The sequence below is a fragment of the Condylura cristata genome, unplaced genomic scaffold (assembly GCF_000260355.1).
Source record: "Condylura cristata isolate star-nosed mole 26May11 unplaced genomic scaffold, ConCri1.0 scaffold00022, whole genome shotgun sequence".
NCBI classification, from domain to species: Eukaryota; Metazoa; Chordata; class Mammalia; order Eulipotyphla; family Talpidae; genus Condylura; species Condylura cristata.
The window spans coordinates 31036116-31060275 of NW_004567123.1; the positions used below are offsets into that span (position 1 = coordinate 31036116).

Below are 24160 nucleotides of genomic sequence, written 5' to 3' on the forward strand. Positions count from 1 at the left end.
GGGACCACGGTGACGGGGAGCCCACCCGTCTCAGCGGACAGCTGCTCTCAGCTCCACCTGGCAGTTACCGGGGGAGATGGGCCGAGACTCATTAGATATTTAACGGTTTTTTTAAGAGCCCAGGTTTATAGCTGTTGGTCAAGAATTTTCCCCCCAAAAGTTGACATTTTAATCAATTTTTCAAAATGCTATACAGTACAGACTTTCTGTTATAGAAACATAAAAGTGACTGGGTTGTACAGATTGTATTTTTTAATATTTTTGTTTAGTGATATTTCTACTGAAGAAATAGTTCCCAAGAACATGAGTCAGGCTTCTTCAGTGCAGCTGAAGCCCAACGCAAACTAGTTTTAAATAAAACACAAACAAAACGCACAACTTGTTGGCCTGTGGAGCTGATGTGCCCTGGGCTCCCGGCGTGCCCACCTCCAGGCCCACGGTCTCCTTGTGTGGTGTCCACACTCAGCTCTTCCCTGTTTGGCTTCATCCTCAGGCACACGAACCCCACAGGATAGTGCTGATGGTTTTGGACTCACATCACCTCCACGTCAGCTGTGCCTGCCCCCGGGCCACCCTAATTCCTGATGCCTGGCAAAACTGGCAGTGACCCTCACTGACCAGGCTCGGGTCCCCTGCCTGCCCCTCGAGCCCCATGCAACCACAGGAAAGCAGAGCGAGGTGTGGCACCTTAAGTGAACTCTGGGGTGCTAGCACCAAAACTAGGGTGCTAGCTGTTCCATAGTGGGGCTCTGGGGGAGGGGCCGGTTCAGCCGCACAAAATCAGCACAACACACCCCACCAGTGAGTCCAGGTTCCCCTATCCTGGCCTCTCTCCCCTTGGGGAGAGACTTTTCAAATATCCTCCTGCCCTCGAGGCCCTTTGTCAGGTTGCCATGGGCGATGACGGTGAGGCTGACACAAGTGAGTCGCAGTGCTAGTGCTTCAGGCCAGCTGCCAGCCGCACAGGCCCTGCAGGCTGGCTGCTTCTGTGGCACTACACTCCCTCTCGCCCTCCCTCCACTTGCCCTCTGCCGGCCGGCCCCCCATCACAGACACCTGGGAGCAAAGCACAGTGCTCCCCGCCGCACCCCTCAGCACCCCAGTGAGGACGAAAGGCAGGGACAGTAGCAGCCCCCAGCCCCCAGGAAGGCCTCTGAGGACAAGGAGAGGCTGGCAGTGAGGTCTGCGCTGAGATGGCCTTGCAGAGCCTGGACCTCGGCTTGGGGTCAAGGCGAGCAGGCTCTCCCATCCAAACTTCTAATTAATCACACTTGGGCGCTCTCCCGGCGCTCCCTGGAAGCCAACACTCGATGGTCGATGTATCAGGGGGGCTGCTACTAGCACGGCAGCCCAGCACCCCACTGCCTGCCCGCTGCCGCTCCCTGAACCCCCAGCCAAGGGCCCGCAGAGCCTGCTGGTGATGCCAGGGGAAGGAAGACACCCCCACGCCCCTCCCAGCTTGCACACAGGGTGAGGGTCAGAAACAGGTGGCATCTCCGCTCACCTCTCCGCAGGGCTGTTCCCTCAGGGAAGGAGAAGACTGAACAATCTGCTGAGCAGGCAAGAAAGCAGGGCCAGGCCTAGCAGTCTGAGGGACTAGAAGACTCGCAAGAACCTGAGGGGCCCTCCAGCCCACACAGTGACAGGCCCCAGCATTGCTCTCCACCTCTCGCGTGTCCTGCCACAGCCCTGCCTGTGGGCTGCTGCCACACCCTTCTTGTCTCTGAGGCAACCAAGCCTGCCCCCACCGCAGGGCCAGCTCACCATGGCCTCCCCAGATGTCATCTCTCTAGAGAGGTCTTTCCTGGCCCCTCAGCCTAAGTGACACCCCCACCCCTGCAGGACACGCTTTCTCTCAGCACCTTGACTTCCTGTGCAGCCCTTGCTCTTCTGACATTGGTTTTCGTCTCTGGATGTCGCTCTGCCCAGTGCCGTGGTCAGGCCCCGTCACTGAGCCACCTGGCTCTTCGGGAGTCTCAGCTCTGCCACTCCTTAGCTGTCTGACCTTGGACAAGTCACTTAAGTTCTTCGTCCCTCGCTTGGCTCCTGGGTACTGGGACAATAGTGCCATCTCAGAGGGTCACCGCATGGGTTGCGTTGGCCTATGTCCTGCACTGAGGACACTGACCACATACATGCTGCGGGATGGTAACTAGCCGTAGTGCCTGAAACATACTGGGCCGTTAACAGTCTGACTTCGTGGGTGTGGAGGGCAGAGCCGCTGGCCTGGCCCCCGAGGCGCACTGGTGTCACTGCGGCCTTTGGTAGTCGGATGTGGTCAGTGTGAGTGGGGCCGGCGTCCACCACAGGCAGCAGCACCAAGCACCATAGAGGTCAGTTGCTGGAGCTCATGTGCCTCAAGGGGAGGCGCCCAAGCCACCATTCCGGCCACTGACCACGCAAGCCAGGAGGTCTGTGCCGTATTTAAGCCAAATCTTCTTCCAACACTGGTCAAAATAAAGCCTCTGGACCTAAGGTGTGACAGCTCCTGGTAGAGTAGGCCTGGCACGGCCCCACCTGCCACAGGGCTGGGCAGGAGGGAGAAGGACCCCATCTTCTGTGGCTCCCTCAGCTCTGCGTGCTGTAAATGTCAGACACAGCCTTCGATGTTGGTGTTTTAATAGAGGCCCAGTGATAGTCATCACGAGTCACCGTCTCCCTTCTCTCTCACAGCTTTGCATTTGGGTCCCTCATTTCTGCCGTCGATCCGGTGGCTACGATTGCCATTTTCAATGCCCTTCATGTGGACCCAGTGCTCAACATGCTGGTTTTTGGAGAGAGTATTCTCAACGATGCAGTCTCCATTGTCCTGACCAAGTAAGTGTGTGTGACAGCACTGAGCTCCTTGTCGCAAAGGGCCCTATGTGTCCAGGCAGCTGCAGGGGCAGCGGCTTGTGCTGTGACTTTTGCCTGCTACTCCGCCGTCTGTCCTGACATGCCTCGACATGCCCCAGGAGTACTGTGGGGTTCAGGGTGGCGCGGAGAGGAGAATCTGCCTTTTCTGACTTACTTTTTAGCTGTTTTGGGGCTCAGCTTCTATCAGCATCAACGGGGGTGCTTATTAAAAGTGATACCAACAGGCGTCCCGCTTTGGGATGCTGTTGCGTGAAAGTGACCTTAGAAGCTGCAAGTCTTTCCCAGTTTCTCTGGTTTGGCTGTCCTTGGTGACAGGATCTCAGAAATTAAAGATGAATCATACATTGTCAAGACATTAGTGGGAAAGGGGAATAAGTGTAAGGGATATAAGTGTGTTTATGTGAGGCAGAGCAGTTTCCTTGAGTCCTGCATCTTGTGGGGTTCATTAGCAGGTGCAAGCTGGAAACCCAGTTTTGCTAAAATACAGAGAAGGCACCGACAAAGGTACTGGATGAAAGAGCCCTGGACAGCACCAGAGACGAGCTGAAAGAATGTGGGGACTGAGACCTGTAAGGATAGTTTCCATTGTGTGAACTCTGTCTTATTTTATGTGCTGTGGATTCTTTGCCTAACATAACCACTCACTGGTAGTTAGTGTTTTTCTGAAGCTATATTATGGTCTCTATGGTTGTATAGTGTGAAAAGCTAGCCTGGGAGCCAGCAGAATTCGGTTCAAGTCCACATGATGTGACTCATTGCTGTGTGACCCCAGGCCAGTGCCTTTACCTCTCTGAACTGCAAGTTTCCAAACAATAAAGTGAAGATGCTCGGTTTAGGGTTGGATTGAGGGTTAAATATTTAAATGTGATATTGTGAAAAACATCTGACCTCACTGAATGTGAACTCCCTTCCTCTTCTCTGCTCCACAGTTACTGTCTGCCTGTTTTTGGCCTCCCTTTACAGGAAGAGCTTACCAAATTTTGCTTAATTGCAAGAAGTAGTAACAGACCTTAAAATTTAACATATTTTTGGTATTCGAAAAGTAATAGATATTCTTCTATAAAACTTGAAAACACATAAGCACAAAATAAATTAAAATTGCATGCATTGTTACTGTCCACAGATAATTACAGACGTCATTTTGACAGACCTATACAGGATTTTTTTTAAGGGCTTCTGCTTTATAGACTGTCTTGTGACTTCCACTGACCAGAGTTGATAAATCACTTCCTATAGCATTGTTTCCCTGGTTACAGATTATTCTTGCTTATGGGTTTAGTGTGATCTGTTTTGCTAAGTCTCTATTATGAGCTTTTTCATGGCAAAAATTTCTGTAATTTTATTAATTAATTACATATCATGATATTAGCACTTTAAAATATCTGAGGGCAATATTTTTTCTTACTTAAGGTCTACTCTAAGAGCGCCTTAACATTTTGGTTTTTACTTTTACCTTATACCCTGACAGCCAGTGGAACATGTGTGAAAGAATCTCGCCCAAATTGGAAGTGACATCATGAGTTATTTTTATACATTAGGAACTAAACTCGACTGCTTTGTCTTTATTTTTTCCTTTCCAATGTCAGAAATAGGACCTTTTCTGAGCTTTTCCAAGTCTCTTTGTCATTAAAAAGAAAAAAAGCAAAGAAAGATAAGGAGATATTTCCTTTTTTAAATGAGAAATGAGGAAGCCAATATAAGTAACTCAGGGTTCTTCCTTGGAGAAAGAAGTACTTTTGAAGGCCAAATCACCGATGATGCCACCTCCAGAAGTTGGGCCGCTGAACCAAGTGCATGTAGTTCCAGAGGTGCCCCTCCCCCCGCCTGGTCCCCCCCGCTCCCCCTGCTCCGGCTGGGCTAGTAGGATACCACCTCTCTGGCTTCCAGACACCCAGAAGCCGGCTGCCCACCAGCAGCATTGGGTGAGGGCCCTCTGTGCCGGACACTGTCCACACACCAACTGAACTCAACAAATTCGGGCCAGAGTGGAAGAAGGATGCTTCTAGAAAAGCAAGCCTTGGGTATGAGGGGGAAACAGCCACTGTGCAGACTTCCCAGACAGTTGTCCTGTGAGCTGGTCAGCATTTTCCAGTAAAAGACGGCGACGGAGCCTGTAAGCCTGCCTGCTTCTGCAGCGCAGAGAGACCTGTTGTCAGCTCACTTTGGTTGCAAGGCAGAATCCCAACTTGCTTAAGGGACCTTCGTAGAGGACAGTTTTCAAAGTGATCTGACACATTTTATCTTTGCAGCTGAGTATGTGAATGAATTACCCCCTTTTAATGTTTTTATTTCCATACGTGCCAGAAAGCTAAGTATCTTCTGTTTCTTCATTAACTTTAATTAAATTATTTTTAGCATTGATTTGTTACTATGACAATTTATTCTTAAAATAATTGCTGTAGAGGAAACCTTTTGTTCCCTCCAGCTATAGCTTATGCTCTTGAAATGGATCTGGGAGCCACATTGTCTTTATTCTCTAAGATGTGAGAAACTTAACCTAGAAAAATAAAATGTAGAAAATTACCAGGCCAGAAAGAGTTCAGATTCTGGTTCCTTTTATCTTCGGCTCAGACTTCACTTTCCTCTGCTGTTCACCTTGGTGTGACCACCCCCCCCCCCGCCCCTTTGGACTCAGCCTCCTTGCTTGGAAAGGGAGCGATATGCCAGCCCGAGCGCGGGCCTGGTAGAGGCATGAGGTGGGGGCAGTGGACATCAGGCACGTGTCCAGATCTAAGGTGACCTTAGCCTTCAAAAGCACGTTCCCAGGAAGAGACCCTCTTGGCGCCCACGTGCCTGGGATGGGATGTGGCTCTGTAATCTGCCGGGGGAGAGGGCCTAGGAACATCACGCGTTCAGTTGAGTTTGGAAAACTCTTGTGTGAAAAAATTAGGTTACCTTTCGGCAGGACTTCTCAGAACCGCTATTATATTACACTGGGCTGACTGCATGAAAGACAGAGGCACCCTTTTACCAGAGATTATCCCACTAGAAAATCACACCACTTCGTGAAAGGCCAATGAAGCTCACTCTTACTGCTGACCAGTCTTGCGGCATTCACTGATTCTGCGGAATCCATCGGGTGTCTTTTGTGTGTTAGCTCTGCCCTTGGCCTTGGACATATGGCAGCGGACAGGTGGACACAGGCTTGGGCCTCCTGGAGCGTTTTCGCACATTGTAGAGAAGTCAGTCTCCAAGAGAGCCTGTGAGTGAGCTGACGGGGTCAGAGTGGGGGTTCCTGAGTTAGCGACACTCACCCTGGTTCTTGGGGACAAACCAGGAAGTTGGCAGCGGTCTGGGGATATGCCCTACAAGCAGGTGTCCGTGACAGTGGGGTCCCACCTTGAATGAGGGAGAGAGATATGGTGCGGAGGGGAACCAGGTCCTGCTTTGAAGCCTGGGCTTCTTCCTACACAGCAGCAGGGAGCTGTTGATGGGTTTTAACCTGATCAAATGTGTATATTAAGGGGTCATTCAAGCACTGAATGGAGGACGGGTCATTCAGTAGGAAGACAAGGATGCTGAGCGAGGATGCACAGAAGGCATTAGCCCTGCCATGGGGCGGGGGGGGGAGCGGGGCAGATGTGGACGGAATCGAGGGCTAGTTGGAAGGCGGCATCCACAGGAGGAGATTTAACGAGAGTAACTCCGTGCTAAGAGCACGATGACTTTCCCTTTGGGAATAAAACCAACAATTAAATTTAATGCTTCCTGCCACTACTTTGCTCTGTCACTGTGAAAGGACAGTACTTTAATTCTTCCTCTGTGATGCCTGTAAATCCACACTCCCAACCGGAACCTGGAGCACTTCTGTAGGCAGCCCCATTCTGATCTGACGTTGTGCCATCGCCTCAGTTTCCGATTTTATCATATGACCATCCTCCTCAACACACACACACACACACACACACACACACACACTAGCACTTTCCACGGCTCCCCAGACCTTCAGGGTGCGACCCCAACTCCTTCACGTGGTTCATCTCCAGCCTCCATGGGTCCCACTGCCACCAGCTGCTCTGCCTGATCTCTGTCCTGTCCTCTCACGCGCCCTCAGCCCCTCACCCCACACCTCTTCTGGGTTTTATCCATGCTCACCTGTGTATGTGAATGCTTCCAGGATGTGCGGCATGTTCTCGGGCTCCCTCTGTGCGTGTGCTCCCTCAGCTGCGATGCTGCGGTGCTTTCCCTCATTTCGTCACTGGATTGACTCTTTCCTAAATCTAAACCCAGCCCATATGTCACCCAGAACCTTCCTTGAGCCGCACCAGCCTGAGTTAGCTGCCAGCCCTGTGCTCGTGCCGGCCTCCGCTCTGAGCAGCTGGTCATTGGCTCCCAGCTTGGTCTTCTCCCTCGCTAGGCTGTAGGAGCTCCTGGCAGGCATCTCTGAACCCCAAGAAGCTAACACAGTGCCCGAAACAACGTAAATGAACAAGTAAATGTTAATCACTAACCAACTAAATGATGGAGTGAATGAATGAATGAATGAATAAGCAGATAATAATTTTCAAGTTCTAAGTTAATTTCTAATAACTTTGTCTATAACATTTTAACTTCTTTCTGTTTTTTTTCTTCTTATTTCCTAGCACAGCTGAAGGTTTAACAAGGAAAAATATGTCAGATGTCAGTGGGTGGCAAACATTTTTACAAGCCCTTGGCTACTTCCTCAAAATGTTCTTTGGCTCAGCGGCACTCGGCACTCTCACCGGCTTAATCTCTGCATTAATATCCTTTTAATCTGATGAACACACATGGCTGAGAAGATGATTCTTAATTGCATTCCATCTCTAGCCACTTTCTCCGGTTCTTTAAGGGGGTCAATTTTCATCTGGCTTGTTTGAAGAAAGATTTTCATGTTTACTTTTGGTTTGAGCAACACTTTAAACTCAAGAGATTTTTCTTATTTAGCAAGTAAAATTTAAGATGTCATTTTTCAGAGTTCAAGAAGCTTGTCTGCTGGTGGAAGTCAGATATGTTTCGGGGTGGGTAGGCTTCTCAGTTCCCAGACTCTCACTGCATTCAGATGATTTTCATTTTCTGCTGCTTCACTTTTCACACTCAGGAAATTGATATTTAATTTCCTTTGACAGTGTCATGTTGAGAAACTCCTTACCCCCTGAAAGTGTTCATCTGGGAGGGCAAGCGCCCCCATGCTCTGGGTATTGATTTTGTTGCCCAACAGCCCATAAGATTTTCCAGTCAGGGAAGGAAAGTGGCCGGTTGATGAGCCAGTGACACATTGTTGTGGTAGGAGAGTCTTCAGGTTCACAGAGGAACAGACACCGTTTCTGCATGAGCCTTGGCCTGCACGGCGCAGAGATGGCCGCCGCCCGCCTCCACACGAGTTTGCGTCACAGATGGCCGGGAGGCCCCTTTGGCGAGAGGCAGGTCTGTCTGCCATCCTGCTGAACTTTCCTTCAGCTCCTTTGTCCAGAAGTCTAAAGGCTCTCTTGAGTCAGCTGGCAGCTTCTCAGATTGCACCGGTAAACAGAAAGGAGAAGACTTTCTTCCATTTCAGCTTTGTCCTCCACATTTATAGTAAAAAAGTGAAGCATCCGAGGTGACATAGCAGAGTAGACGGGTGTACGCTTAGACGTGTGAACCGTGTTTGAATATGCAGAAGCTCTCTTCACAGGAGTTTAGAAATTTCCAGAACAGGAAGGAAGGTCCTTCCATGGAAACCCCCTTAGTGAGCCCATCCCACATCTTCAAAAGAAGTAAGAGTGGCTGGGCCTGGCAGGGCCTGGTGGTGTGGGCTCTTCCTGCAGCAACAGCTATGCCCCCAGCCCAGTGCATTCCCTGGGACTGCTTCTCACTCCTCCCTCCCACTCATCTCAGGAATGTCTGCTTTAAGCTTAATGTTTTGTCAGATTCCCTTTTTTATAATAACAGTTTCCTGACCAAGAAGCAATTCATGAATTCTGATAAATGTTCCCTGGGATGTGCCAGCATCTCTCGGCTCCATGGTTCACCTTCTGTGCTGGGAAGGCAGTAGGCTTGTGACGTCTCCCAGTCGCCCACCCACTGTCTTGTGCGTTCTTTTGCCTTGACAATTGTCTTCTACGTGCTAAAGCACATTGACCTGAGGAAAACGCCTTCCTTGGAGTTTGGCATGATGATCATTTTTGCTTATCTTCCTTATGGGCTCGCAGAAGGAATCTCGCTCTCAGGTGAGTGTCAGAGCACACGGAGATGTGAGGGGGCAGGGTCCGGCCCCAAGAGGCATCATGATTCGGTAGCTATGTGGTAAAAGGACCTCCCTGGTGCCCTAGGATACCTCTGGGGGTAGACCTGCTTGGATCCAGGAGCTCAGTGTCATTTTCTCCAACCTCCCTGCAGCAGAGGTCAAAACGCCACATTCATGCTCCCTCTTCGCAGTGCAGGACCTCTGAGCACGTTCACTCAAAGGTCAGGGCCAAGGGCGGTCACTCCCTGAGCCCTAGCCCCCATTCATCTGTCCCCAGAGTTTTGTTTCACCATAGTCTTTTCCAGACTGTCATTAAAAAGAAATCATGTATTATGTAGTCGTCTTGCTGAGTTACAGCATTTTTGAGAGACATGTCTTTGCAGATAGCCGTGGTTTATACATTCTTATTAGTCTGCATTTTAGCTGCTGATCATTTGAAGAACTCTTAAAGGTTTTCCAGATTTTAACAACAAATATTTGTGCATATCTTTTGGTTTATCTTGGATAAGTACCTAGGAGTGTGATTGCTGGGTCACGTGGTTAATCTATGCCTCACATTATTAGAAACCACCAAGTGACTTCACAGTCACTAGACTTCCTTCCCACCAGCTCCCTTCAGCTCTCACTTTCAATTTTAAAAGCTCTGTCCTCCTCATAGCTGTGCGGCACTGTGATTTTAATGTGCCTGATGTGGTTTGTTGAGCTCTTTGGGTCTGTATTTAATGTGAGTTTACAGCTTTTTGTTGAATGTGTTTTTTTTTTGTACCCATTGCTTTGATTTAAGTATTTCTTCTGTTTTCCCTCTCTTCTCTCCTTTCAGACTAACACGTCACCTTACAATATGCTTTGCCTCTATTTTTAAGACATTTTCCTCTGTGCTTATTTTGACTAACTTCTGTTGCCGTGTCTTCAGGTTCACTAATATTTTCTTTGGCCCTACTCAGTCCTGCTACTCAGAGCCAGCACGGTTTTTCATTGACACAAATTTCCTTTGGGTCTTTTTTATATTTTCCACTTTCTGTCTTCTTCCTGTCTCTGCATTCTTAAGCATATTTCCAACAGCTGTTTAAATGACCGTATTTGCTAATTCCATCATCTCTCAGTTCAGGGCCTGTTTATAAGTCATCTTTTCCTGTACTTTGCTTGACTGTTATTTATAATTGCATACCGGGTATTGTGTTGTTCAAGCTATATTTTATGGTACTCCTTCATAGAGTTCTGGGCTTTCTTCTGCCATGTATCTAACTTACTTCAAATTGGTTTAATTCTTTTGAGGTTTACTTTTAAACTTTGTGCAAAGGGCAAGTCCAAAGAAGCCCTGGAAACTAACCTAAGGCCGTGTCCTTCTGAGGACTCTGCCTCACATCTCACGTATTGTAAGGTCTATCCAACCCCTCTGGTGAGAGCATGGACTGTTCCCAGTTTTGTCTGCTTTGGGTGTTGTTTCGCATGTTCCCTTTTAGTGGTTCTCTCCTCAGCCCCTGGACCGTCACCTGATCTGTGTACCAGATCCGTATCAGAGGTTCCAGAGGCCTCCTCCCCCTGTGTGTGCCTCCTGGCGCCTACCAGCTGCTTTGGCCTGCTTCCTCAGCTTGCTGACCTCAGCAACCCTGGGACTGGAAGGCTCAGTTTGGGTTTCTCATCTCTGAGCCTCATTCTGGATACTCCATCTGGGCAATGAACTAGGGGTGGGGTGAGTGGGGAATGGCCACCCCACTTGTTACCTTCGGTCAAAATTACAGCCCTCAGCACAGCAGCTACTGTCTCATGTCATGTCTCCTTCAAATTCTTATCAGGTTTTCTAGTTATTTATGACGGGACAGCAATCTGTATAGCATTTATGTCTTTATGGGCAAGGAAGTCCTGGTGGAGTTTAATGACTCTTAAATGGAATCCTCCCCACAAAGCGCTATGTGGAGTGGCACGTGGTTCTCTGGGGCATATCTTGCCAAGGAGGAAGCACAGAGGACTTTGACCGTTTTCACCGGAGAGCCCTTTTAAACTTCAGGGTTAGTTTTGTTTTTTTTTTTTTTCATCCCAAGGCAGTTCTCTTGGATAATCTTGTCCCGTATCTGCCATCGAGTCCCTCTCTCTTATCATGCATGAGTTTTGGCCCGGACATGAACATTATCTGTGAGTCACTTGGCCCCATTTACCTGTTTTTCTAAATTGTCCCCTTCCCCTTTGAGAGGAACACTGAGTACCTGGTGGCAGAGGGATATTTCACGCTTCCTTTTGGAATCTGTGACTAAAACAAACAATTGTCCTTCTCATCTTCCCTTCAGAAAGGCATGCAAGGTTGTAGGGGTTCATTTCCAGAGGGGGTCCCGCTGCTCACGCTAACAGAGTGGAAAGAGCACAAGCTGGGTGGGAGGGGGAAGCCGAATGGCCCACGATGATGGGCGCAGCTGGGCCGCACTTTGCTGCTGGGACTTTTATCATACAGTGTCCAGAGCAGCACTGCACACGCCCGGCGTGTGGTGAGGCCCTTTGGCCCCGGGGGGTGCACTGGGCTGCTGCTGCCTTGTCACCTCCCCTTCTCACGCTCACTGAGGACAGAGCCGGTGGGCCCAACACCGGAGGGCCAGACATGGGCCCCCAAATCATGTCCCTGCTATTCTGAACACAGCGGTTAGACACTAGACAGACCTGGTCACGGCCTCACCCCCTTCTCATGCATGTGTGACCTCAGGCACACTCAGCCGCTCTGAGCAGACCGAAGGGAAGAGCCGCCCGGAGCCCTGATGAGGAAAGGCAGCAGGCAGTGGCATTCTGTCAGTGTGTCAACTACGGGGAGACCATACGCCCTGACACCCCCAGTTTTCCTCTTTTGCCCCAACATGATGAGTTAATAAGACCCTTTTCACCCTTAAGAATGTCCTGCCTCATCAGCAAATTAGTTCTCCTAATTATTCCTCAGTGAGTGTTAGCCCTTCTCGGAATCTTTGATCTCATTCTGTGTTAACTACTTCTGTTCCAGCTGATGGTTCTGGGGGCCACTTCGCCCCTGGCTATGAAAATTCAGAGATGAATGGAGCCCACCCTTGCCCTGAGACAGTTTAGCCAGCTCTGGGCAGAATGAGAGGGACTGGGATGGTGCCAGGTCATAGAGGACTAAGGATAAGTTTGCAGGATAATTGACGTTTTCAGCAAAATGTGGGGGCAATGTTGGCCAGACAAGGAGCGCGACCCCCAGTGCTGAGATCACAGGGCTGTGTCCACGAGAGGAGGGTTAGAATCCACTCCTGTTCATCAGTAACAGGAAAGACCAGGTTTGGGCCCATTCTCACTACAGACTACTCTGCAATCGCTGAACAAGTGAGCTTGACTTACTTGTACCGCCATGGAAGGAACTCCCAGGTATAGTGTCAAATTTTAAGTTGGAAAAACATTCATTCATTCCTCAGTACAGATTTTCCCTGTATGGGGGATGCTCAAAAAATTCTATATAAATTAATGAAAATAGCTTTCCCAAACCCAAAGTGACCTACCAAACCATACCAACATCATTCCACTGTCGGGAGAAGCTGTAATTATTTTATTATTTTCCCACCTTGTGCTGAGAACTGTCCTTGCGATCAGGGTCAAGAAGCAAACAAGATAAGTCAGGTGTCTGCCTGCAGACGGGAGATCGTGAGTGAATGAAGAAGCCCAAGTGGTCACTTCAGGGAGCTCTCTCATGGTGGGGAGAAGGGAGCTCAGGAGCGGCATGAGCTAAGGGCAGGAGGTCTCCTTGAGAAGGAGGTGTGGCCAGAGGTGCACAGGGGAGGAGGTGAGAGCATTCCCCAGAGATAGAGCGGGGAGGAGATCAGGCAAAATCTACTGAAATCCACTGCTGAGGGGAGCAGCGGGGCAACAGGAGAGGTCTGCTGCGCCATGTGGGTCACTCCCTGGCCGGAGATCGAACTCATGCTGCCGAGGCTGCCCATAGCTTGATGGTGCTGAGACTTAACCCCTTGCACCACGGGGAAGCCCTGTTTATTAACTCTTTAAAGATAAACACGGTAAAAAAAAAAAATAGTATCTGCATATCAAAATGTTAATAATAATAGTTAACCTCTGGGTAGCTGGTATCAAAGGAGATTCCTTGTTTTACTTTAAACCTGTGAATCTGGTGTTTAAAAACAAAATGTTTGTCATTTTGTAATTCACAAGAAATTTTGTAATTTACAAGAAAACGTGCTAAGATTTGACTCAGCCTCTACCCACAGCAGGGTGCAGCTGAGCAGAAACCACCCCGCATTCCCTTTGTTCCTTTATTACATTTAAACAGTGGCTGAAACAGCAACTGCAATAGCTATCGGTTTCCTTCCTCCCTTCTTCCTTCCGTCCTCGTGGCTGACCGAACGTTTTGCCAGACTGCAATCTGCTTCCGGTAGTGGTTTCCTTCTAAAAGAAGAAGTCTCGGGCTTTCTTCCTCATGGCCTGTTAGACACCCGCGCCGTTTCTCTGTGGTTACAGCGGGTCTGTGGGCACCACTAGGGGCTAGTTAGTGTCTGTGACATTCAGCCAGTGCCCGAGGCAGCTGCTGCAGACGGGTGCTGGGGTGGCAGAAAAGCTCACCTTTGCTTTGGAGGCTCTTGGGCCTTTCTCCCTCGCTGCTGGCTCTGCTTCCCTCAGCCCCTAAAACCGCAGGGATGCCCACCCAGACCAGATGGGGGGTGGCAGGCAGGTCTGGCAGTTCACCTGCGTTGGCCAGGCAGCCATCTTCACACAGAACTCAGCCCCCAGCTGGGCTTGTTTATCCATACAGGGAATTTTCGAGCATTTGAATGTGTTGCCGTTATTACAAATTGGGTGATTTCCCATAAAAACAGATTGCTGGCATCTTTCAAAAAACCAGAAGGAAGACTTCTCAGCACCTGGTCCCATCCTACGGGGTTTCCGCCAGCACTTTGGTGGGGGGGTTCGTTGGGGGAGGCTTGTGCTTTTTCCACCATGTGCTGCTCACCCACTTAGTACTTTGCTATTTACGGTCTGGTCCCTAAGGAACCTGAGTGTCCCACCCCTGTTCTAGTGAAACCAGCTAAACCCCTTCCGCACTCCGCCTGCTTCCTATAGAGGACTGCTGGAGGATGGGCCTGGGCGCTGGCAGCTCTCTGGGGCACTCGCAGGAACTCTCAGGCCGTCAGTCCCAAGGGAATGTCCGGGTTCCACGGCCAGACCCGACTCCCTGCATCTTTGGCTCTCAGGAGTGGTTGCCTCATGCCGGGACCCCCCCTGGTGTGGAACCACCTCTCTGTGGGCAGAACAGCCACATGGGTGGAAGCTATTCACGTCTCAACTTAAATATGGCCCCAGCTCCTCCCTGGTTGATTTAACTTCAAAGGAAGAGCTACAAAGTCTCAGCTTGGCCAGCAAGTCAATAACCCCTCTCAAAGCAGCCTGGTAAAACCAAGCCCTGCAAGCTCAGGAGCCAGAAACATCCAGCACCGAAGTGTAAGGATGGAAGGGAGCGCCTTCGGATCAGCGCCCTCCCACCCCTCCTGCACTCTGGACCCCTCAGGAGCCCCCGGCCCTCTCCCCTTCTGTCGCAGGCTGCGCTGCCCCGCATTTTGTCGCAGGTCATCACCACACGGCTCCCCAGAGGTGCATCCACAGTCCCCTGGGTGGCAGTGACCACGTGGACGGTGGGCCTCCACAATGCCAAAGTTGTGGGTAACCTCACACAGGGCCAAGCGGTCGGGGCTACAGGAGGTGTTGTTAACAACCTTGCGGGAGTCGTCCACACCCATCACAAACATGGGGGCATCCACAGAAGGGGCAGGGATGGCTCTCGTGGCCCCAGCCTTCTCCAAGATAGTGAAGAACCCAGACACCACAACATGGCCCCATCTGATGTCCGTGGGCTCCCCCTCCTGGAAGGTGGAGAAGGACATCCCCCTGACGAGCTTCCTCTTCCCCGACTGTTGAGCTCACCGTGGGTGGAGTCGGACAACAGTGCACGCCAGGTAGCTGCGGTCCTTGTGGGGTCACAGCAGTGTCCACTTGGCCAGAGTCAAAGCAGCCCCGGGGAGCAGAGTGCCTCTGCCTTGTCCTCAGGGTGCCAGCCCCTGGGCTCCGGGGCTTGGGCGGGCGGCTCGAGGCAATGCCCCTCAGCCCTGCTCACGTCTGTGTGCTTTGCCCGCCCTCTAGGCATCATGGCTATCCTGTTCTCCGGCATCGTCATGTCTCACTACACACACCACAACCTGTCCCCAGTCACCCAGATCCTCATGCAACAGACTCTGCGGACCGTGGCCTTCCTGTGCGGTGAGTTCTGCCTCTGGCCCCGGCCTCCCCTGTGCGAATCGCTGTTTCTTGCCCCTGTTTGAGGAGTCAGTTGGGATTCTCCCTGGCAGGAAGGAAGCCCAGTCCCTCCGAGCTGGGTATGGCACTCCCTGATCTGCTTTTATGACTCTGGCCCTAACACCTAATAAGTAGGACTTTTGCCCTACAGTTTTAAGTCCTAAGATGATAAGAACTAATTATGAACATTTGAGATGTGCATTTTGAATGTGTTAAATGAATCTTTCCAGAAAGATTATTCTCTGGAAGACTTACTGACGGTTAGGTGAAAGTAGACTCCGTAATCAAAGTAAAGCACTGGGGTTAATAATGTGTAACAAGTTCTTGAAGTTTCTGAGGGGGATGTAGTTGCAGTGTTTCCTAAACTGGCCCACAGAACCTTTCACAAAAGCACTGCTGAAGGGCAGCATGGGCAGAGATTCTGCACAAGCGGCATGGTCAATGGGCGGGGCTGCTGTGAGGACCATTTCCTAGAAGCAGTTTCAGGGTGTGGTCCCTCCCCCCACTCCAGTGACCCCTTTTCCCTTGTTTACACCCAGGAGGGAAGGATCCACTGACCGGAGCCCAGTGCCCTGTCCCCCTGCTGAATCTGTTAGCCTGGCATTTCCGTGGGGCCGTTCTCTTTTTGGTAGTTTTACACCCAGTTGTTCCCTAGGAAGTAGGGCAGTTCGGGCAGAGACTTCCAGAGGCAGGTACCCACAGGCTCACAGCTGCCCCGTGAGTCTGAAGCCCGGGCTGCCTCTTCCTGGCCCGGTGTGTAGTGGGAGCCTCTCAGAAAACTGGCCAAACACGTGCCCGGCCCTCACAATGAAAGGATGTGAAGCCAGACACCATCAAATTCTGTGTGGTGCCCATCAGACTGCAGAGTGCAGGCCTGGTAATCCCCTCCGGTGAGGCAGTGGTGAGGTAGGCCCTGTGGACGGCCTGCGTGGCTTGGCACTGCACTAACAGGCACAGGGTCTGGGACCCAGAAGTTGTGCCACCAGGAGCTTAGCCTGTGACCAGAGGTAGAGCATTCTGCGTGGGCACCGACAGGATGCATTAGCCTTGACAGGCCACGTGAAGGAACCCATGCTGGGGGGGAAAGCGTAACATAGATCTGATGTGCTCTCCATGAGCTGACTCAGAAAGATCACAGCCTTCTATTAGACAAGAAAAAGCTCAAGGAACTGCAGGGGGAGTTTACTGTGCAGGTCGCAGCCTTGATCTGAAAGGACATGTTGGAAGCAAAAGCATCAGCACGCAGAGTCGTGGTTGTTGCCTACTCTAAAAGACTCTGTCTCCCGGGTCTGGGCTGCCTTGGGCGGCACAGGTCACGCAGAGGCCCAGGGCTGGGAACGCAGAAGGCGCCCTCCTGAGGCCGCACACCTGACTGCTTGGCCAGCGCCAGTGAAGGCCAGCCAGTTTGACCCAGGGAGTGGGGCCCAGAGTGGGAACGTGTCTTCCTGCCAGGCCTGTGGCCGTGAGCGTCTTCGAACGTGGTGGTGGCATTTCGGCTCTGTCCGCTCTGGCAAGGCTGTTAACAAAGGCCCTTTCACACTAGCCATGAGGCGCCTGCGGTGATTTGCACTGAATTTTTGCCACTTTGCCGCAGTTGGGATCCTCACTAATCACCGTGTTCAGCAGATGGGCAGATTCAGATATTTATCATCATCTCCAGATGGGGGAGTATTTATTTGCGTGAGTATTTGACAGCTCACTCATTAAATTAGGAGTTTCTGAATAGCAAGCACATGTTGCTTGTGCGATTAAAAAAAAAAAAATTAGGGAATCCAAGTTTGCCCAAGGTGTTGGTTGTAGAATTTTCCAGAAAATAAGCAAAGTACTATATTGAATTCTGACTTACTTCTGAATGTTTGCTTGCTAACAATTTAGAGCTATATTAGAAAAAAAAAGTTGGGGCTGAATAATCCATTCTTTGGTTTGTTTCAGAAACATGTGTGTTTGCATTTCTTGGCCTGTCCATTTTTAGTTTCCCTCACAAGTTTGAAATTTCCTTTGTCATCTGGTGCATAGTAAGTATTTTCCTTGATTTTTATTTACTTGTTTATCTGTAGACCAGTAACCGTGTGTTCTGGATCCATATATGTAACTGTTAACTAGATGGATTAACAGCTACATAGATACTCTTCTGCTTATAATTTCTTTTTAAAAAATCACAAACATACAATAAAATGAAAAGGGGGAAATTAAGTGAATATCTCTGGAAAAGATATTCTTTTTTTTTTTTCATTTTAAGTGACTTTGAATGTTACAATCGTCTTTAAGAGTACGACTTTGTGTTTCTATCTTGGGTGATAAAAGCAGGTTGCATGTAACTGATCATAGCCATGTAAAACATTACACATAGAAAAAAGAAGTATGTAAAGAAAACACAGCCACGTATTCTCAGTGGTTGTGGAACTAAGGATGATTTCTTTCTTTTGTCTGGATAATCCATAATGCATATACTTCTTACGGTGGTTTCTTTCAAATGTTTTCATCTATAAGCCTGACTTTGAACACCTGTTTAAAAATTACCAGGCTCTTCCCTTCCTTGGAGATTTGTCTAGAGGAGTCATCCTGTATGATTCTCCCTAGAAAGCAGGTTTGGGAAACAGTGCTGTATGGACTAGGGGCGTAGCAGTAGGAGACTAATTAAAATACACATTTGGAAAAGAAAAAAGTAGCTTGATCATTTGCAGAAGAATCTAATCCTTTTGGGGGGATGGAGAAGAAAAAAGTATTTAGCATCTACAAGAAAGGTCCAGCTCCCTCAGGCAATGGTCAGAGTCACTAGCACGCTTGATGCACCGGCCATTCCGCCTGATGTCCCCCCTTCTTGTCTTCCGTGGGCTTCTGTCCCCACTGTGTGAGCTCACCCCCCTCAGTCCTCCTGCTGATTCATAGTCCGGGCCCTAATGTGACCTCTTGTCTTTTAGATCCTCTTAATTTAAGGCGCTTAAGAAGCCATCTTGTTGGTAACTTTCACTCCCAATGCCACTTAACAAGCCTCGCTATTGAGGGGCGAGCTTTTCCCCAGCATTGTCACCTACCCCGCGGCAAGCAGCCTACCTGTTTGGTCTGTGGGAAACTGAGACAGAGAAGATGCTTCTCCTTGTAATCTGGGCACTTCTACCTCTTATCAGCAAGCTTTGGCCCTCTTACTGTCTTCCAAACTCGGCTTCAGGACGACAGAGCAGTGGCAAAGATCCTTTGTGGAAATATTCTGGTTTTTAGTGTGGACACCAGGTAATTGGGGCCAGTTTGTTGGAACCTGAAGCACAAGTGAAATGGAAGATTCCACTTCAGCAGGCGGAGCAGAGTGGCCAGCTCAGCTGTGGGTTGGGAGGAAGAGAAAGACAGGCTGTCCTGGGGTGGTAACGCTGAGCACACGGGGGCTGCCCACCCGCTCCAGGGGCTCTCAGGATAAGCTTCCTGTGCTGACGTGGCCTGGTGGTCAAGGCCAGGGCTTTAGGGACTTGAGTGGGTCTGAGACCAGGCTCCACTGCGACCTGCCTGGGCCAGTGTGCACCACTTAACCTCTCTGTCTCAGTTTCCTCCCCTCTAAAACGGAAACAGTGACACCTACCTCTTAAGACCATTGCAAGGACCTCGTGCTAACAGGTTAGCACGAAAAATGCTGTTGTCTGGCCTGGAACAGCCACCTGACTGTGAGCAATTATCACAAACCTCCCAGGCACACAGGCAAGGCGCATGCACCTCAGGGCTCAAATAAGCCTCACGCCTCACGCCCATTCCTTTTCTCTAATTAGTTAAGGTGAGACCCAAGATGAAGAAAATGAGGGTAAATTAATAAGTAGTTCTAGGAATCCACTTAGAATATAAAGCTTCACAGGATGCTATTTGCTAAGATCATGACCTGCAGAGGACTAGCGCCCAAAGCTGCGAAGCAGCCGGCTGGCTCCGGGGAGGGGCTCTTAGCACCTGCCTAGCGATCTCGCTCCAGGAGTAGCATTCATGGGCATCACAGGTGGGCCCCAGTCAGCCTCTCTCCTCCCCTGAGCGTGACCTCCCCCGCCCCCAGAAGAAACAGGAACACCTGTCTCTCCCCCAGAGCATGCCCAGGGGCTGGTGACACAGGCCTGCCCGGGTGGCCAGGCCGTGGAGGAGTCAGATCATCCTTCCCGGGGGTAGGACTGCCCCTCTGCTCCGGCCTCTGGTGCTGTCACTGCTGAAGCCACGCACTATTTTGCTAGTCCGCCCTCTGACCACTGAAACGTGGCCCCGGAGCACCATCCCTTCCCCGACACGCTGCCCAGCCAGGTTCCCAAGTGTCTCATGCCCAGGAGTGCCTGGGCGTGCCGTGAGCCGCCACGCCAAGAGCAGGTTTCCACCGAATACATCCTTCGTTGCTTTTAACAGGTGCTCGTGCTGTTCGGCAGAGCGGTGAACATTTTCCCTCTCTCCTACCTCCTGAATTTCTTCCGCGATCATAAAATCACACCCAAGATGATGTTCATCATGTGGTTTAGTGGTAAGTCCAGTTGGAGGGGACCGTGGAGGAAAAGCTCCCGTCACAAAGGGAACACGTGTGTGTGAGGGCGCGGGGCTCTTTGCTCAGCCCCTCGGAAACACACATTCCCCGTGGACCACTCCACAGGCAGGGGCTGCAACCAGGCCCAGTGGGGGGTGGGGGAGCCCTTAACTAGCTGGGGCTCACCCCCCGCTCCCCGCAGTGCTGCACGTGAGGAAGCTGAGGTTCCAGGGCCAAAGACTTGCCCTCCTCCCGCTCACCCTCCCTGAGGGCAGGGCAGCTGCAGCCAACAAGAGCTCCATCACCTGCAAGCTTTCGAGCTGCAGATAAAGGCTCAGCACTTACACTTGTTTGGCTTCAGGCCAGGTTGGAGTGTGTCTGCTCTGGGCTGCCTGAACACTTCAGGTCCTGTTCAGTTTTTTTTTTTTTAAGATTTATTTATTTATGCATACAGAACTGGGGTACAGGCCAGAGGTACAGGGGTGGTGAGAGGATTCACCAGAGGCAGAGTGGGCAGATCGATGAAGCACACTGCTGCGGGGAGCAGCGGGCGGGTCAGGAGAGGTCTGCCACACCCTGTGGGTCACCTCGGGGCCAGGGATTGAACTGGTGCTGAAGCAGCTGTGGCCAGCCTGCAGTGCTGCGTCCTGACCCGTTGTGCCACCAGGGAGGGCCAGTATTCCTCTGTTTTTTTGAAGGCTGCCAGTGATTTCATAAATCTTTGGCTCCAAAAACACTAGATCCTTAGGCATCTTTAAATTTATTTTTGAGCAATACATACAGTTCTTTGTGCTTTCTTAAATAGTATAATTAAAAAATTTCCATGTGGGTTGGGGTATAGCAATATGTTTTAGAATCTGTTTTCCAGCTAACGGCATATCTGTAGATCTCCCAGAATTCATTTTCAAAAATATCTGTTTAAAATGTATACATCTATCCATGTGATATATATGAGTGTGAGTGTTTGAGGGAAATCTTTCCTTCTCAACCTTTGAGAAAAGCAGTACTGCTAAAAATATTTGTCAAGTACTAAGGATCCGAGGTCTTGACGACCTCAAAGTCCAGGAACCATGTCAGGATTTGAGAAGGTCGTGTTAGCTCTTTGGCAGGGGCCATAAGACCCTCCGTGGGGAAGGGGGACATTTTAAACAGTGAGGGCTCCTGACCCGGTTCCACTCGCAGGCCTTCCTGGGCCTCCCTCCCGTGTCTGGACCCCACCTCTGCTGGATCCTCCCATTATCATTTAAACTGTTGAGAGTCTCCTTCCAGCAAAAAGCCAACCACCTCAATCAAATCCTGAGGGCCCCTCAGCCCCTCCTGCCGCTCCCCTGCGCCCTCCCTTCACAGCCACACTTCTTTGGGCTGACCGGGCTGACCTCACCCACCTTCTCCACTTCCTCGACTCCAAGTCTGGCTGCAGGAAGCTGCTGCTGACCTCAGCCGGGTCAGGTACAGCCAAGTCCGCAGGCCGCTGGCAGCCCCATCCTGCCCACCTCCTTGGCCGTGGCTCCTTCCTGCCCAGCCCTCATGCCTCCTGGCCAAGGCCCTATTCCCCTGGTCCTTTGCCCCTGGGCCGTTCCCTGGCTTCCTGCCTTTCCCTCGAGGGAGCCTCAGGCTCCCATCCAGCTTCCCCTCTTCTCTTGACCCCTCAAATACTGGCTTCCTCTGGAGTCAGCCCAGACCTACTTCTGGTCTTGAGTTCAGAGCGCCCGTCCTGCAGCCTCCATCCCATCGAGTCCCCACTCTCCCGCAGGGGCCCCGCCCAGGCCCTTCCTCCGACCCAGACACCTGTTCCTAACTCCTCCTTAGGTACAGTGCAGACACTCTGATTGTGCTGGCTGTTTCATTTGCAGGCCCTTTGGAACAGGCTGCATTGGGCCACTCACCCCAGCCTGGGAGGTCCCAAAGAGAAAGCAGGGGGCAGAGGTGAAACCAGGAACCACACTTCATGCTCAGGCTACTGCTCAGCTAGGCCCCGAGTCTCGGGCACACCCCCGCACCAGCCACCCCCTACCTCCTCTGCCCCTTCCCCCCACCTCGTGTCCTCACCTTGGTCCAAATGACTGCAGCGTCCCAGCCCCTGTCTGGGGCGGGCCTGTCACTGAGTGCTCGGCCACCCTCTCACATGTTGTCTCCCTTGCCACTGCTCTGGGAGCTCCCCAGGGGCAGGACCCCACCCCCTTCCACTGGCAGCCAGCAAGCCAGGGAGTTTCCCAGCTCAGTTCAGGCCCGGGGTTCAACCTAGGAAGGGCACGAAAGGGGAGTGAGCAAGAGGCCACGATGATGTCTCCGGCCCCGGCAGAGCTGCCGGGCAGCTCAGTGCTGTGGGCCTGTGAGGGCAGCATCTTCAGGTAGCAGAGGGGCAGGGCAGGCGCCCTCAGTGCTTTGCAGGGGACACCCACTCAGTCTGGGTCCCTCACCTGAACACCACAGAGTGCAAACGACCGGCCCAGCGGGGTTCCCGTCGCGAGCAAGCATGCACAGCCACCTGGCCCACAGGGAGGCCTGTCTGCGCCTGCGAGCTGTCCGGAACCAGAGCATCCAGACTGGAAAAGCTTCACGTGCCACACCTGAAGCTCGGGGCCTGGACAGGCCGCCTCCCTGGCCGGCTACTGTGTGATGGGGGAGTGGAACGGGGCTCCGCCCAGCCCCACTTCTCTCCAGCAGCTTCTCCCTGGGAGAATGAGTCCTGCTCTCCAGGGGGGTCAGTGGGGGGCCTTTCTTGCCCTCTCCCACCTCACTTCCTCACTCCCCTCCAGGCCTGAGGGGCGCCATCCCCTACGCCCTGAGCCTGCACCTGGACCTGGAGCCCATGGAGAAGCGGCAGCTGGTTGGCACCACCACCATCGTCATCGTGCTTTTCACCATCCTGCTGCTGGGCGGCAGCACCATGCCCCTCATCCGCCTCATGGACATCGAGGACGCCAAGGCACGCCGCAGGAACAAGAAGGACGTCAACCTCAGCAAGACGGAGAAGATGGTGAGTGGGTGGGGGTGGGGGCCGGGCCAGGCAGGCCGAGGGAGCCCAGCACCCCACACATGGCACCCACCTGAGGAGGTGAACCCGAGTTCAGAGCCTGGCACTCTTGGACCATGGTGCTGGCCAGCATTCTCCCATCACCCACGCCGCCCTTCAGGGTCAGGCCTGAAAGGTTCCAAAATCACATCATTCCCCAACCTTTAAGGAAAGCCCCCCGCTGGGGGCTGGAGATGGAGCTGGCGGTGGCTTTGAGGCCCCCGAGAGAGGGGCCTCCACCCAGAAAAGATGAGCACAATTTGGGACTGGAGGTTCCCGGGTGAGGCTGCACGGAGGCTGAGACCCAGACCCCGCCACCTTTCAGCCACCTCTCCTGCGTCAGCTGTGGGGCCACTTCCGGGCACGGCTGAGCCAGGCTGCTGATGGGAGCAGAGGCCACACTGGCCTCTCATCCCACCTTCCTGCGCCTCCCCCATCCAAGTCTTTTTTTTCAATCCCTTATTTGAGGCCATCATGGAAGGTACAGAAGCCCCCAACCAGGACTTCTGTGGTCCTCTCAGCTGCTGAGGGCTCCGGGTCAAATCTGCATTTCTGACAAGTTGCCAGGTGCTGCTGCATCCAGATGCCCGGGCCTCATTAGCGGAGCCTGGTTGTAGCAGAACCCCGGATGTGTAGCGGAAGAACAGCTGCTACTGAGGGAATGTTTTCTGAGGCGCAGGCACTGTGTGGCTGTCCTCGGCTGACCTACGGTGCCTTGATGGACCTCAGGAAGTGAAAATGAGCAACCCTTGGGGGGATTTCACAGTCATGGGCTCCTCATCCGCACACTCGTAATTGCAAGGCACGGCTTAATCTCCAGATATGAAAAAACCAGGGTTACAAAGTGGAAATTGTCCTACCCCAGGTCGGGCCAGCGGCGTCCAAGCCAAAAGCCGCAGATGGCATTGCCCCTTCGAAGGGAGCCTGGAGCTGGGAAAGCGGTGGACCGAGATCCAGCTCCCCTGAGGCAGCTGGGGTGCTCCCGGGTGCTGCTGGGGCCGCACTGCAGCAGCGGCCCTCCTGGCGCCGAAATCCGTCTCCTCCTGAAGCCCCTCCCAAGCTGAGCAGGCCTCCCCCGGGAGCCCCTCTCCAACCCACGGAAGCCTCCCCACGCCGAGTCAAGCCTTGCCTCTCGGCAGGCCCACCTCGACGTGGCTTCCTGGGCTCCCGGTAGCCTGGAGCCGCTGCTTGGATCCCCTTCAGGGTACCGCCATTTTCCAAACCAGCTGTTTCCAAAACTAAATTGGCGCTGTGCCGGCACTTAATGGACATCGGTTCTGGTTCAGCCCCACCCAGAACTTCGTCTTTCTCTACACTGGGCGGGGTCCCAGGTCTTCAT

General features: G+C 51.9%; 1 protein-coding gene across 2 annotated transcripts in view; it reads left to right on the plus strand.

Moving 5' to 3' along the window:
* Window positions 1-24160, plus strand: part of SLC9A8 (solute carrier family 9, subfamily A (NHE8, cation proton antiporter 8), member 8) — a 53290-nt gene that overhangs the window by 25069 nt on the left and 4061 nt on the right. For both annotated transcript variants that reach the window (XM_004687469.2, XM_012728332.1), the window contains 7 exons: window positions 2674-2817; window positions 7440-7578; window positions 8918-9023; window positions 15176-15292; window positions 17261-17343; window positions 19694-19805; window positions 22565-22785. In XM_004687469.2, coding sequence (XP_004687526.1) covers window positions 2674-2817; window positions 7440-7578; window positions 8918-9023; window positions 15176-15292; window positions 17261-17343; window positions 19694-19805; window positions 22565-22785 — 922 coding nt within the window. The remainder of the gene's footprint in view (window positions 1-2673; window positions 2818-7439; window positions 7579-8917; window positions 9024-15175; window positions 15293-17260; window positions 17344-19693; window positions 19806-22564; window positions 22786-24160) is intronic.